General features: G+C 35.6%; 1 protein-coding gene across 1 annotated transcript in view; it reads right to left on the reverse strand.

Annotated features, from left to right (window-relative positions):
* LOC123524599 (codanin-1-like) overlaps nucleotides 1-16,710 on the reverse strand; it is a 64,075-nt gene that overhangs the window by 15,566 nt on the left and 31,799 nt on the right. The window contains exons 3-9 of the mRNA XM_053538889.1: nucleotides 15,141-15,325; nucleotides 14,415-14,513; nucleotides 13,900-13,978; nucleotides 13,403-13,523; nucleotides 8,030-8,142; nucleotides 1,555-1,720; nucleotides 589-686 (exon numbers count right to left, since the gene is read on the reverse strand). Of these exons, the coding sequence (XP_053394864.1) occupies nucleotides 589-686; nucleotides 1,555-1,720; nucleotides 8,030-8,142; nucleotides 13,403-13,523; nucleotides 13,900-13,978; nucleotides 14,415-14,513; nucleotides 15,141-15,325 (861 nt within the window). The remainder of the gene's footprint in view (nucleotides 1-588; nucleotides 687-1,554; nucleotides 1,721-8,029; nucleotides 8,143-13,402; nucleotides 13,524-13,899; nucleotides 13,979-14,414; nucleotides 14,514-15,140; nucleotides 15,326-16,710) is intronic.

Here is a 16,710-nt window from a genome sequence, read left to right on the forward strand (position 1 = left end):
GATGTATTCTTGTAAATGCAGAAAATACAAACAACTTTTCTACATATTCTAAGTAAGATCTCAGAATAATATTTTTATCAATTATTTATTTATTTATTTATTTTGTTGGGTTTAACGTCGCACCGACACAATTTTAGGTCATATGGCGACTTTCCAGCTTTAATGGTGGAGGAAGACCCCAGGTGCCCCTCCGTGCACAATTTCATCACGAGCGGGCACCTGGGTAGAACCACCGACCTTCCGTAAGCCAGCTGGATGGCTTCCTCACGTGAAGAATTCTACGCCCCAAACGAGGTTTCGAACCTACATCGATGAGGGGCAAATGGTTTGAAGTCAACGACTCTAACCACTCGGCCACCGAGGCCCCCTTTATCAATTATAGTTGTGCAAATAAAATTATGAGGTTTCAGCAAAAATGGCTATTTTGTGAGGACATGAATTTATGGATATGAAATACATAGAGGTACAATAACTGGCAGTTTTATGTGTTCACTGCCATTAAATTTTATGGATAGATCCTATCCAAAAATCAACGAAAACTAGTCCACCACAAATACTAATGATTTTACAGTATATACCATTAAATACCTTTTGAATTTCTCAGGGTTTGTACGTTTGAGCTGACTGAGTAAAGCTATATTCTCATCATCATCACTGCTACGTATACTTCCATCTCCCTTACACATCTGAATTGAATACACATTATTATTTATGTACTATAATTTTTACCAAAACAAGAGCTGTCTCCATAGGATGACACATGCCCCCGATGGCACTTTGAATGAATAGTTATGGCCGATGTTAGAGTTTAGGACCTTTGACCTACGGACCTGGGTCTTGCGCGCGACACGTCGTCTTACTGTGGTACACATTCATGCCCAATAATTTTAAAATCCATGCAAGAATGACAAAGATATGGACCGGACACGCCCATCAATGCACTATCATGAAATATGACCTTTAACGTCTAAGTGTGACCTTGACCTTTGAGCTACGGTCCTGGGTCTTGTGCATGACACGTCGTCTTACTGTGGTACACATTCATAACAAGTAATTTGAAAATCCATCCATGGATGACAAAGATATGGACCGGACACGAATGCACTATCGTGAAAAATGACCTTTAACGTCTAAGTGTGACCTTGACCTTTGAGCTAAGGACCTGAGTCTTGCGCACGACACGTCGTCTTACTGTGGTACACATTCATGCCAAGTTATTTGAAAATCCATCCATCGATGACAAAGATATGGACTGGACACGAAAATTGCGGACAGACTGACAGACCAACAGACGGACAGACGGTTCAAAAACTATATGCCTCCCTTTGGGGGCATAATAAAAATACTACTTACACAGTATCAGTCTGTCTGGAGTAAATTCCTTAATGACATTTCCTTTTCTTTTAAAACCAAACTCTTGCAAAAATGCAGTTTCTTCACTGAGACAGTTTGGCTGGGCAAAAACAGATGCCACATTCTACTGCAGCCTAGTACAGTAATAAATCTAATTGTAAATACATTATAAAATCGTCCATGTTTTCACTGTGAACTTACTGCAATAAGTTGAGATTGAAAAAGTCGTGCAAAGTGTATCAGGTTGGCCAGGTCAGTTCTAACATTGACTAATGCTCGCACTCTCCCACCAAACATCTCTGCCATGTTGTAGTTAGGGTTCATTCGACTAGCCTCCCACTCCCGAATCAACTCATAAAATCCATCCCTGAAGAAAAACAGTTAATTAAATCTTCACTCATAAACTTTCAACTTAAATGGAATGTCTGGCCCAGAAATCCAAACCCCTCACCCCATACTATATTCACCAAGAACTGATATCCTATAAAAAGTAAATACTTGTTACCGCTTCAATATTATAAAGCACTGAGAATTAAAGATGTTTTTTTTTAAATAATGGTACAAATGTACTGTGACATACATTAATGACCCTGATACTGAAATAACATTTTTAAAACAACCTAAGGAATGTTGCAAAAAATTTTGACATAATAACGTTATTGGGAAAACTTCTTTCCAGAGTAGGTATACATCACCAAAATATACTAAACAAGAAATGCGGCAATGCCACGAAACCAGGTTTTCAACACTTTTCATAAGAACAAGAGCCATGTCAGACATGGCTAAACCCCCCACCGGGCATATCATAATTGAAGGATGTGGTCCGCATCAGGGGTTTTAAGATGTGGAAGAAAGAATAAGTCAGTAGTGAGGTTGTTTACTGCTAAATTTTATTAATTTTCATGAAGAGTATAGCTATGATGTTTTTCTATATGGCTACTGTAAAAAGAAGGAATGGAAAGCTAACAGGAACAAGAGTGCCAGAATGTCACAATATATGCCCTTTAAAAGCAAATTTCTTTACTCTAGCAGCTGTATTTGCAAATGGAAATGTTAATTTTGTGGTTGTTTAGTAATCATGTAAGTCTTTTGTTTTTAAAGTCCACAAAAAAACTCCTTAGGCCTAAAAAAAAAATATGTTTGTTTCCTTTTAACCCCCCGACCGTAATTTTTTTACCGCCGACCGCAATTTTTTATGGCTAAAATTCGAGATTCGGGATCAATCTTTATTGATTATAGGGATAATTTAGTTGCACCCGACCTCGTCCGCGCATAGTCACGAACGTTCCGGGTTCTGTCGACATGAAAACAACATGGCGAAAAGCCTGTTTGTCGGTAGACTCGAGGTTCCGGGTATTCCCCCGGGAAAATCGAGAAGTTTTTTTGGGGTGCAAAATCGAGTTCAAAAGTTCTGCCCCAGTCAATCAAAATCCGGTGAATTCAATACTGTTCGCCGCCACAAGGGGAAAGTATGGCAGTAGGCGGAGCGCATATACTAATTAGCTACTGACAGATGTCAATCACGCCACGCGCCGACTGACACTGGTTATTCGCGGTTTGTATTTAGACTTCTTTATGAAAGGTGTTTATTGATCAAGGTGTAAACGTTAATTGATAACAATTCGTAGAAGAGCAGTCTTTTATCATGTTTGTCCCAAACTTGTTCAGGGGTCACGCTGTCGGTTGCACTTGAGCCATTTGCGACAAAAGATTAATTGTGGCTCCGAAAATCTCAAATTTGGGCAAAAACGGCCCGAAGCTATGTCTGTCTGAAAAACTATAAACTTTGCCTGTTACACAATGTTTACTGAACAAAAGGGAATCAGTGTAGAAAAAAAAACTTGTATGAACACATCTGTTTATTGAAAGGCGGGAGCAAATTTTCAACAATTTTATTTGATTAGTAATTTAAATTATATCGACGAAACCCCAAAATGGGCAGGTCCACAAATCAAAAGTTGGGTGAACCGACGGTCAACCAATTTTCATTTCACGGTCTGCAAATAAAATAAAACCCTTAAAAGTGGAAAAATAGGGGTGATGGGGGGTGGGGGTCGTACCCATACGGCGAATTCACAAAACGAAAGTTGATTTGGCCTTAGTAACGGCATTCTACAGTTATAAGCATTGGCGAGTTAAATTTCAGGACAGCACGAATGGACTACTCCACCGATCGGGTGAGTGTTTTTTACGTGGTAACTTACCAAATTGAGTAATTACATCAGCAAAATTACCTGGATTGACTGGAATTTTACCCGCGAATCGTAAAATATCAAAACGTCATGCTGGTAATTTTCCATTCCACAAGCACGTGCGCCCTATCGTAATACTTATTTTACATCGCAGTTACTTTTGACACAAAAAAATGCGCGTAGTGCATTCATTTTAATATATTCGCTTCAGATTTTCAACACCGCTTGAAAACTAATACAGTTTGAATTCTATAACAATTTTAATAAGATATCGACGGGAATGTAGGAAAAATTCTTTTAAAACGATCAAATTTAAATTAATGTTTTGTAAAATTTCAAACAGCGCGATCTTGATTTTTTAAATTCCTTTTTAAAGTAAATAAACGGTACGTACTATGGTAATAAAATTCAGATTTTTTGACAGAAAGTAAAAAAAAAACACAATTAAAAAATCTTAAATAATGAAAAAGCGTCAGCAATTTAAATACATGGAGTAAAACGATTTTTTTGGGAAACAGATTTCTGTTAGCACGGCAGAATAGGTTACGTGACCTCATGACGTAAATAGAAATGTGGTTTTAAAATGAGGCAGTATGATGTCGTTGCGATTTTTTAAAAAGTTTTAAATGAGTCTTCGTACATATATTTTTTGACACAACACTTTGTTAGATATTCTTCTCAAACAATAATGTAAATTTCTTGAGGGCAAATAGGGCAGTATCGTTCACGATCTGACACATTTACTTAAGTTTATTCGGATATTGCACATTCGCTTTTTAAAAAATTTAAAGAAAAAACTTTTTTTCTGATTTCTTCTCAACCAATTAAAGGAATCGAGAAAGTACGATCACACAGTGATGTTTCACATGGCGCGAAAACATGACGTAATGCAATGACAATCTCGTGGAAAAATATAAACCCCTTTTTATCTCCACTGCAGATGCCACAATACCGACACACTTCTTTTAGCTCTTTGAGGGGGGGTTAATTGATGATGAAAACGAGGCCAATTAAATTAGTTTATCATCAGAATGAATACCGATAATTGTTGATGTTTTTTTTTTTTACTTTCAACACTGGTGCTGATTGTGTCCATATTTTGGGACACTTTTCAAAATAATTATTTTTCGGGATAACAGATTGCTACAGTCCCAATTTTTAATTATTTTGAAATAAGTACTGTTTCTTTGAGTCATATGAAGTTATGACGTCTACAGCATCACAATTTATGAGATAGAATTGGAGGTCCACTAAAGTCTGAGCAGGTCTACTAGATTTTAGCAGTTGGTGAACCTGCTGGCAACTGCTGAAGAAAGTTAAGGTTGAGGCCTGATTAGGCAGTTAATTGGCGATAATAAAAGGGTTACTAAACACTGAAATGTTCTGACTAAAAAAAATTAAAAAAAAAAAAAAAAATTCCCTACCTACCGACCCCCATTTTTTTCAGCATGTTACAGGAAACAAACATATTTTTTTTTTATGCCTTACTAGGTAGAGAAACCTTATATATAATAAAATTCATAAAATACACCTAAAACTGGAGAGTAACATCTATGCTGTACCACAGAAAAGTGGTCTTGTTTCTTCCCTAGGGTCAATTATAAAATGTTACAATATAAGTTATTTATAGTAACAACTAAGGGAAGTTAATCTTTAAAAAAAAAAAAAAAAAAAAAAAAAATTTCAAGTCCACACAAAAATCTTTTATCAGGGAAAAGACTGTAAAAATACACCCAAAATGGATTAGCAGTTGTTGTACTACAGAAAAGTGGTCTCGATTTTTCCCTATGACTAGTAATGAAAAAGTTACAATAAAAGCTATTTAAAGTAACAACAAAGGGAAGTAATTCTAATAGTATAATTGTGCCAAGTTACATCAAAATCCCTCTATGCATGAAGAAGAAAGTTTCGGACAAAGTCCATCTTGTATCGACCTTTGGCCTCTAAGTGTGACCTTGACCTTAGGCCTAAATGACCTGGAAACTTTTGCATGACACTCCCCTCTCGTGGTGGTGAACATTTGTGCCAAGTTATATCAAAATCCCTCAATGCATGAAGAAGAAATGCTCCGGACAAGGTTTTTATTCTTGTATCCTTTGACCTCTAAGTGTGACCTTGACCTTAGACCTAGGGACCTGGTTCTTGCGTATGACACTCCGCCTCGTGGTGGTAAACATTTGTGCCAAGATATATCAAAATCCCTCCATGCATGAAGAAGATATGCTCCGGACAAATTTTTTAAGAAAATATGATAAAGGGGAATAACTCAAAAAATAGGCAAGGTAGAGTTATTGTTCTTGCACACTGCACTTTCTCCCAATGTGTTCTATCAGTGTATGAAGTTTGAAGAAAATCCCTCCAGTACTTTTGGGGTTATGCTCCGGACAAAATGTTTTAAGAAAATATGATAAAGGGGAATAACTCAAAAAATAGGCGAGGTAGAGTTATTGTTCTTGCACACTGCACTTCCTCCCAATGTGTTCTATCAGTGTATGAAGTTTGAAGAAAATCCCTCCAGTACTTTTGGAGTTATGCTCCGGACAAAATTTTTTAAGAAAATAAGATAAAGGGGAATAACTCAAAAAATAGGCAAGGTAGAGTTATTGTTCTTGCACACTGCACTTCCTCCCAATGTGTTCTATCAGTGTATGAAGTTTGAAGAAAATCCCTCAAGTACTTTTGGAGTTATGGTCCGGACAAAGATCGTTGCGGACTCACGGACGGACGGACGGACGGACGGACGGAGAGCATTTCTAATATCCCCTTCACCTTTGGTGGGGGGATAAATAAACAAGAGTGCCAGAATGTCACAATATACGCCCGTCACAGCAAATTTCTTTACTCTAGCACCTGTATTTGCAGATGTAATTTTAATTTTGTGGTTGTTTAGTAATCATTGTAATTCTCTTGTTTTTCTAAGTCCACAAAAAAACTCCTTACCAGGTAGAGATACCTTAAAATACACCTAAAATTAGAAAGTAACAACTATGTTGTACCACAGAAAAGTGGTCTTGGTTTTTCCCTACGGTCAATTATAAAAAAGTTACAATATTAGTTATTTATAGTAACAACTAAGGGAAGTTAATCTTAAAAAAAAAAAAATACAAAAAAAAAAATTGTAAGTCCACACAGAAATCCTTACCAGGTAGAGATTGGTCAAAAAACACCTCAAAATTGGATGTAACATGCATGTTGTACTACAGAAAAGTGGTCCCGATTTTTCCCTACGTCTAGTAATGAAAAAGTTACAATATTATAAGCTATTTATAGTAACAACAAAGGGAAGTAATTCTAAAGAAGGGAACTGTGCAAGACACTTCGTCTCATGATGGTGTATAATTGTGCCAAGTTACATCAAAATCCCTCTATGCATGAAGAAGATATGCTCCGGACAAAGTTTTCATTCTTGTATCCTTTGACCTCTAAGTGTGACCTTGACCTTAGACCTAGGGACCTGGTTCTTGTGCATGACACTCCGTGAACAATTGTGCCAACTTTCATCAAAATCCCTCCATGCATGTAGAAGATATGCTAACCCTAACCCTAACCTAACCTAACCCTATTTTTAGTAACAATGACCTTGACCTTGGTCCCAGAAACCCCAAAATCAATCCCAAGCTACAGCTTTATATAAGTTTTCTATACACCAAGTTTCATCATGATAGCTCATTCCTAAGTTAAGTTATTGACCGGAAACCCTTTTTCTATTTCAAGTAACAGTGACCTTGACCTTGACCCCAGAAAACCCAAAATCAATCCCAGCCTTTGTCTTGATATAAGCTACATACATACCAAGTTTTATTCCAATATCTTTACCGAAACAAAAGTTATTGACCGGAAACTCTTTTTCTATCTTAAGTAACAGTGACCTTGACCTTGACCCCAGAAACCCCAAAATCAATCCCAGTCTTTGTCTTGATATAAGCTACATACATACCAAGTTTTATTCAAATATCTTTACCGAAACAAAAGTTATTGACCGGAAACACCAGTTTGACGCCGCTGCCGCCGCCGCCGCCACCCACCCGCCCAACCGACATCTACCCCAATCTAATAACTCAGGTTTTCGTTGAAAACCAGGTTAATAAAGGTTAAGGTAAGGTTTAACTTAGCTTCAAAAATTTGTGTTATACCTAACCTATGGCCGCACTGACTTGGTAGCCTATGAAATTAAGACTTGCACCCAATACAGCATTATAGAGATTGGTATTAAGAGCTATCAGAGTCGGCAAAACTCCATTATTCAAAAGTCCAGTTACTAGACAAAAGTTACACAAATTATTACAAAGTCGAAAAAAGGGCTTAATTTCATGAAAATGCAAACAAGAGTAATGGAACCTGTGCTAGCGTATGTCAGATCATCATAGTGTGTAATTGTGTAGAGTTTTAACCAATTCTCTCTAGTGGGCTTACATAACATATTCAGAGCTAAGTATTTCTTGAATTTCCTCCTAATAAAGAGATAAAATAAACAAAATATTTACCTTTGTCTTTTGAACAGATGGAAACATTTGTCATTTGGAAAATTCTTCCTATTATCTGTATCAGCCTGAAATGAGACTGTCCCAATCGGAGAATGTGGGAATGCTGGTCCTCTCTGTAACATATCAAAAGTATCACTGCATGTTTGTACGAAATTTGTAAATACGGCAATAGGTCATGGTTAGCTTAATACTAAATGTACCGCTCAAAAGCAATCATAGCTGTGTTGTAATGGATAAAGTACTTGAGAATGCAGGCTCAAACCCAACATGAGCTGGGCTGGTCTATTAATGAAGCAGGTATGAGTGCATTTCACATTAACAGTCAGGGGTGTAACTGTTTCAAGTTATCGCAGTTTATAACCCATCTGAGTTATTGCTTATACTTTCATAACTTGTTTCAGTTATCATAAAATATTACAAAGCCCTCCTGTGCCATTTCCTCATTTTGAATGTGACTAATGCAATTATTTCCTGAATCCTTGAACTTTTTATCTTTCCAGCTATGCAGTAAAATATTTTATGCAAGGCTGATAAAGTTTTATGCAAAAGGTTTAAAGCTATAAAACTCTAAACATCACACTATGCTTACAGGCCTCGGCCTTAGCGGTGGACCGTTGGACCGACGCAACAAAATATCAGCAGGTCCTCTAACTATAAAAAGTTGGGTAGACCGACAGTCAACCAATTTTCAGTCACGGTCTGCAAATAAAATCAAAGGCCTGAATGGCCTGAGTCGGCTAATGATTGATGTACTGACAGTATAGTCTACCAGTTTCAGTTTGTTTTTAGTTTTTTTCTTAAAATTTCATAACACAGCTCGATATTTACCCAAAATATTATATCCGGATACGATTACACTTTTCTCCAGTTTGAACAATATATTTTACAAATTGTGATGATACGAAGACATTTAGCAGCAATTGGCAGTATCTGACATTGAAGTTTACGGTTAAATTACCTCTTATTTAAATCTTTTCATAAAAAAGTTGTTTCGTTTCGTGAAAGCAGCCAAACATAGACGATCTACTTTCGATTTCAAAAACTACAAGAAAATATAATTTAATGTTTCGCCGATTTGTTTATTTCTCGAAAAATAAGAATTAAAATCATTTTTAATATCAGTAGTAACTAAACAAACCAGTAAGAGCTTCTTCTTCCGATAATTTATCCGTTTACTGACTGCAAAATTCAACCCACGCAAAGTTTATAGAAATCATACGATGCGTGTTTACGTTCAATGTGGGAGAATTAAGGCTGATTGGCTATGTTACCTAACGCATCCAGACGATTCAGATTTTGTTTTTAAAAAAGCATTGTGTGCGTTTCTGTAATTTTATATACGTTTTTATACGCTTAGAAATTATTAGACATGCGTATTTGCATTATTTCTATACGTAATTTATGCTAATACGCATCTTATCTGGAGCCCTGTGGAACTATTTTTTGTCTTTCGCTGGATGTTACCCAAGCTTTGTAAGCCTGTGCAATTCTTAAAATGCACATTTATGCTTAATGTGTTACATTCGAGTATTGCACAATTACAAGTCATAAATATGACAGATTACATCGTATATTGGTCATAGCAAAGGGAATTGACACAACTTAACTTCATTCATGCAGTGAACTGTTTGAAGTTTGAGAAATCTAATGGAACTACATCCCTTCACTGTGTTATTTGGTCCATTTAGAGAATCGTTGGATAGCAAGGACTCGTCAAAAGGCTTTCAGCCTTTAGCCGACTCAATAAAACCCTTGAAAGTGAAAAATAGGGGGGATAAATCGTACCCATATCGGCGAATTCACAAAACGAAAGTTGATTTTGCCTCAAGTACGGCATTCTACAGTTATAAGCATTGGCGAGTTAAAGTCAGGATAGCACCAATGGACTACTCCACCGATCAGGCGAGTGGTTTTTACGTGGTAACTTTACCAAATTGAGAAATTAAATCAGGCAAAATTACCTGGATTGACTGGAATTTACCCGCGAATCGTAAAAATATCAAAACGTCATGCTGGTATTTCCTATTCCACGTGCGCCCTATTGTAATATCTAATTTACATCGCAGTAACTTTTGACACGAAAAACGCGCGTAGTGCATTCATTTTTTAATATAATCGCTTATAATTTTCAAACCACTTGAGAACTAATACAGTTTGAATTCTATAACAATTTGAAAAGATATCGACAGGAATGTAGGCAAAATTCTTAAAAAACGATCAAATTTTCATATAATGTTTTGTAAAATTTCAAAGAGTGCGATCTTGATTATTTATTTCTTTCTTAAAGTAAATAAACGGTACATACTATGGTAATAAAATTCAGACTATTGACCAGAAAGTACAAAATACACAATTTAACAAGAGCACCGCCTTGCGGGTGCTGACGCTCATCTGATTTTTTTTAGTGTAATAGAAATATTGTCCTACCCATGATTTTCTAAGTCTAAAAAGGGCCATCATTCTTGCAAAAAGCAGGATAGAGTTATGTTTCTTGATGTACAGTGTCCACTTATGATGGTGAAAAACTGTTGCAAGTTTTAAAGCAATAGCTTTGATAGTTTATGAGAAAAGTTGACTTAAACATAATACTCAACCAAGAAAATGATTTTCTAAGTCCAAAAGGGGCAATAATTATTGCAAAAAGCAGGATGGAGTTATGTTGCTTGCTGTACAGGGTCAGCTTATGATGGTGAACAAGTGTTGCAAGTTTCAAAGCAATAGCTTTGATAGTTTAAGAGAAAAAGTTGACCTAAACATAAAACTTAACCAAGAAATCTGATATTTTCTAAGTCCAAAAGGGGCCATAAATCTTGCAAAAAGCAGGACGGAGTTATGTTTCTTGCTGTACAGGGTCAGCTTATGATGGTGAACAAGTGTTGCAAGTTTTAAAGCAATAGCTTTGATAGTTTAGGATTAAAGCTGACCTAAACATAAAACTTAACCAAGAAAACTGATTTTCTAAGTCCAAAAGGGGCAATAAATCTTGCAAAAAGCAAGATGGAGTTATGTTTCTTGATGTACAGGGTCAGCTTATGATGGTGAACAAGTATTCCAAGTTTCAAAGCAATAGCTTTGATAGTTTAGGAGAAAAGTTGACCTAAACATAAAACTTAACCAAGAAATCTGATATTTTCTAAGTACAAAAGGGGCCATAAATCTTGCAAAAAGCAAGATGGAGTTATGTTTCTTGCTATACAGGGTCAGCTTATGATGGTGAACAAGTATTCCAAGTTTCAAAGCAATAGCTTTGATAGTTTAGGAGAAAAGCTGACCTAAACATAAAACTTAACCAGGCAACGCCGACGCAGACGCCGACGCCGACGCCGACGCTGACGCCGACAACCGCTCAAGTGATGACAATAACTCATCATTTTTTTTTCAAAAAATCAGATGAGCTAAAAATCTTAAATAATGAAAAAGTGGCAGCAATTTAAATACATGGAGTAAAACGATTTTTGGCAAACAGATTTCGTTAGTGCGGCAGAATACGTGACCTCGTGAACATAAATAGAAATGTAAAATAAAAATAAAATAAAGCAGTATGATGTCGTTGCGGTTTTTAATAAGTTTTAAATGATTCTTTGTACATGTATTTTTTGACACAACACTTTGTTAGATATTCTTCTCAAACAATAATGTAAATTCCTTGAGGGCAAATAGGTCACAGAGGTAGGATATCCACTATCATCATTCACGGTTTGACACATTTACATGTCAGTTTATTCGGGATATTGCACATTTAAGGAAACGAGAAAGTACGATCAGACAGTGATGTGTCACATGGCGCGAAAACATGACGTAATGCCATGACAATCTCGGGCAACTATACCGCTTTGATCTCCACTTCAGATGCCATAATAACCGACACACTTCTTTTAGCTCTTCGAGTGGGTGTTAACTGATGATGAAAACAAGGCTAATTACTAAGTTTATCATCAGAATAATACCCGATAATTGTAAATGTTTTTTTTTTCACTTTCAACACGGGTCGGGTGGATGATGATTATTGCGTCCATATTTTGGGACACTTTTCAAAATAATTATTTTTCGGGATAACAGACTGCTACAGTCTTCCATTTTTAATTATTTTAGAACTAAGTCCTGTTTCTTTGAGTCGTATGAAGTTATGACGTCTACAACATCACAATTTATGTGACAGAACTGGAGGTCCACTAAAGTCTGAGCAGGTCTACTAGATTTTAGCAGTTGGTGGACCTGCTGGCAGCTGCTGAAAAAAGTTAAGGTCGAGGCCTGGCTTATCACGTCCTGATCAGACTAAAAGAGAATTTGATTAACCACAGATTGCTACTAATTTCATTTTAAAGGTCACTTTGTAAGAACAGCAAAAAGACTTTTTTTGAATTACTTACCTGAGTTATCTATATTTCATAACTAATACAGGCTATAAAATGCTTGAAAAAGTAACTGAAATAGGTTACATAACTTAAAACAGTTACACCCCTGACTGATTAATACAATCTAGCTGAACTGAATCAGCTCTAAACAACAGCACTATGTAGAGGATATTTGTTTGTTTTGAGTGAATATGGAATATATCTCACTGAGAAGTGAGAAAATTTCAAATATTTTCACGAGCGGGTAGCGCGAGTGAAAATGTAACAAATTTTCTCACTTCGAGGTGAGATATATTCCATATTCACAAAAAACAAACAAATTTTCTTTTTATTTTATGCTCATTTACGTTGAGAAATGCATTTTGCAACTGTTTTAATCTCAGCGCGGGAAACAGACGCGCGTAAACAGACATGACGTCAGAGGTGTTGTGACGTTATAAAGACGCATGCAATATAAAGTTCCATTTTGTTTTATATTTTGCTGCATAACGGTATGAAATTCTCTTTAAGTAAAATAATTTGAATCGAGAAATATACTATAAAGAACAAAGTGCGACTATAATTTTCATCCTGTTTTAAGCAAATAATTTAAGATTCATACACAATGTATGAGGGGGCGGAGTTCATATCTCTCACAGTGTGAAAATATAGATTTCATATTTTCACAGTGTGAGCGATGAGATATGAAAATATTTAACTGAGAGAATACAGTATTTCATTAGTTAGCATAAAATAACTTTTATTATTTTTGAGCACTTGCAATAATCTGTAAAGCTTATTCACTTCTATAGAACTAATATTAACTCCTGTAGTATATAAATATGTGATTTTGCAAAATATTACATACATTGTATTTCAACTGATTTATGCCTTGTTTTGGTTACTTCAACAGTATTCAGTTATCTGTTCAGTTAAGAGTACCAGCTTTAACTGGTATCTTCCCAGCTTACTGCACTAGCCAGCAAACATACAAATGATACAATAACCCATTATATCTGTGACATGTTTCATTATATACCTGCAATTCAGCTCTTTCATAACATTCCTCCAGGAATTTCTGAAGTTCTGCAGAAAATGTAGCAACTCTCTGATTTTCTGCCAGCAGATACAGCGTACATCTATCTAACATTCTCACCAATCTGAAATTGTCTAAGTAAATTACAATCTGTTCATTTGTGAAAAAATGTACATACCCATATACCATTTACCAATGTTCTTTTTAAAGACCAAAAAAAGGACCTTCACTAAAACACTTAAATTTTACATACTTAATCAACACGTAGAAATCCTCATCAAATTAATTACATAAACTTACTTACTTTGCTTACCTATATATATATTAGGTGTGAACAATTGTAAAACTTATTACACAGTACTGTGTATATATACAAATATGTTAATTTTATGTTTTAAAACATAGACTGACATCAGCAGCATGAAATAATTGTTCATATTTGCGTGTAATATATTTTCAACTTTATAAAAAACATTCTGGAAAGTTACAATTTATCTTACCTTTTCTGTTGCTCCAGTACACTAATAGCAAAGTATACTGTGTTATGAACTGAGGAAAAGTAATTCTCTTCTATCACATCTGTAAAAACATTTATACAGTTTTATATCATGACAAACCTTCAGGTAAAAACATTCAACAAGACAGCAGAGCTAGTGTAGATCAACAACGGGTAATGAGTCGACTGGCACAAAATTCTCTTTGTTTCACCAGAAATAAGCTTGAACCAATAGGGGCTGCATAAGCTACTCATTTACAGCTACGTTAAAATTCTGAATATTTTCCCTAACACAAAAATTTTGTTTAAGAAGCAAATAAATGGTACTAAATACTAGTAACCTCATATTCATTATTTCAACAGAACCAAATAATAAAGCTATTTCTGCACTGCATCATGAAATCACTGAATTTTGTTCTGCGCTTCAACTTCTATTCATTTGATTTTCTAATTTTATGTTCGTAAAATCATCTTTATGTAACTGCACATGTTTGTATTTTAGAACACAAAAATTCTCACCATCTCCATATATAAATGTTTCCTCAACACCTCCTCCTCTAGATGTTAACAACTGCACCAGGAAGTACAGTTCCACTATCACATTTGGCAGCAAGTTATCTAAAGGAAAACAAAATTCAAACAGTGCATTTACTACTTCACTCCAGCTAAGATTTTCCATTGTTTGCAAATCTTACACAAATTATTCATTTACCAAGGACATACCTAGTCTATCTATGTTCCCACCAATGCCTGAAACAGTGAGGCATCTATGGTCTTCTTTCACCACCAAAAGCTGGAATAAGTCATCATATCACCTACATTATGTCAATGCTACTCTCAACCAAGCAAATCAAGAGTAACTAACCTTTGTATTATTGAAACTGGAGTCTGAATTGAGAAAATAACATGGCTCAAGACCGATGAAAGATGCAGTTGGAAATTTAGTTACATTTGTGTATACCAAAATATTGAAAGTAACAAAACCAGTATACAAGTCAACTTAATGTGCAATTCATGTGGTAGAACTTGTCTTCTTCATTTAAATTTTAATTTTAGGTTACAAGTTTAATTCACTGTTTAAGTATATTAAAATGAGATTTTCAATGATAAACTAATACCAGTGCCTCTACTCTACTGAAAAAGAAGAAATAAAGAAAAAAATATTACCAGAAGTACCATAAGACATTTCAACACAGTGACACTTTGAAAAATAATCGACTTCCTTGGCACACAACAGTGACTTACCATCTAAACATTTCGAATAAAGTGCTATAAGTATATCAAGTTTATCTTGATGTGTAATGTCTGCTAAACATGCTTCAACAATTTCAGAGACACTTGAACCCCGCTCCAGTGCCTGTTTTGTTGGTGTTGGTAGAGATACAGGACCTGTCTCGGGTAACTGGCTATGGCACCTAGCTTTCTCTTCTCTGTGAAAAATGAAACAAAATTATTTCATAAACCAATTGTCTTTTAGTACCAGTAAAGAAAAATAGTAGTTGAAAGCAAAAACATGAATGGTGACTAGGTAGTAAACTTTAACCTTTAGCATGCTAGGTAAATTGTCGTCTGCTGCAAATGTCGTCTGCTAAAATTGTTAAGTTCATTAAATTTGCTCTAAAATTGGAAGAAATATTGTCAGAGTAGCAAACAGCTTGGAACCTGATCAGACGCCGATTTAATCGGCGTCTGATCTGGTTCCAAACTGTTTGCAAAGGCTGTTAAATTCGCCTGCAGCAGGCTAAGGGTTAAAAAACAAATTTTCAGCAACACGGTGTACAATCACGTGGTCTATGACGTCATACTGTAGGTTTCGCACCAAGCATTTTTTGTCAACAAAGCGTCGATTCAAGAAGAAAATTCGTCGTAACTATTTTTTTATGAATTTCTGTAAATTGCCTTTAGTATCTTGCAAGTCCGTTTATAAATGCGTACCTCCGATCATACTGCATTTGTCCGTGTCTGCTTTAGTTTGAATGGAAAATGGGACAAACTGACCAAAATTTCAAAATCGCTCTTGCTGTCGCTCCAAGCTGATTCCAGAACCGCATTAAAACCAGCTTTCTCTTGCTGAATTCTCCAGATGGCTGTTTTGGTTTGTTACTTTTTGTCTCAAAACAGTCGCTGATAGATTATTTTTCACGTTAAAAGTGTTATTTTCAGTTAAAACCAAAGATAAAAAAGTATGCTATTGCGGCAAGTTCTGGAAGATAATTGATATCGCAACAAGCGTAAAACGTATGCTCTAGCAGGTAGTTCTAAAAGATAAATTCTATCGCAACAAACTGGAGCATTTATGTGCGACGACGGCTTGAAAGGTTTGAACGTGATTTTCAGGATAAATCAAAGGCTTTGAAACAAAATAAATATGTTTATGTGCGGTATATTAGCGGGGCTATTATAATCATGTTACAAGATTAAAGGTTAGTCGTCAAAGAAGACTAATAAAACATATACAGTTCTTATGTTTGTAATTTAATATGTTATTTACACCGATTTGATTAATGCCAGTATTTTATAGTTCAAAGTCTAAGTTTTGTTTCAGTAGTCATTAAATCCAGGCGTCAACAATCCGTCTAATACATCGCCCACTCACAAGCACGCTTGAACACACACACGCTTGGAAAATCACCCATGCACTTGCACTACCTCCCAAAATGGCCAAAATACATATAGGTATCAAAACTTTTAAAAACTGGATTGGATCTTTTACGTGATGTGAAAAAAATAAAATAAACAAGAACAACAGAAAAATGCTCCTATTTGCCGCCATTTAATATAAGCATATCATTTTAGGCCATTAGTGCAGTTTATT

Source organism: Mercenaria mercenaria, chromosome 1 (genome assembly GCF_021730395.1).
Source record: "Mercenaria mercenaria strain notata chromosome 1, MADL_Memer_1, whole genome shotgun sequence".
Lineage (NCBI taxonomy): Eukaryota > Metazoa > Mollusca > Bivalvia > Venerida > Veneridae > Mercenaria > Mercenaria mercenaria.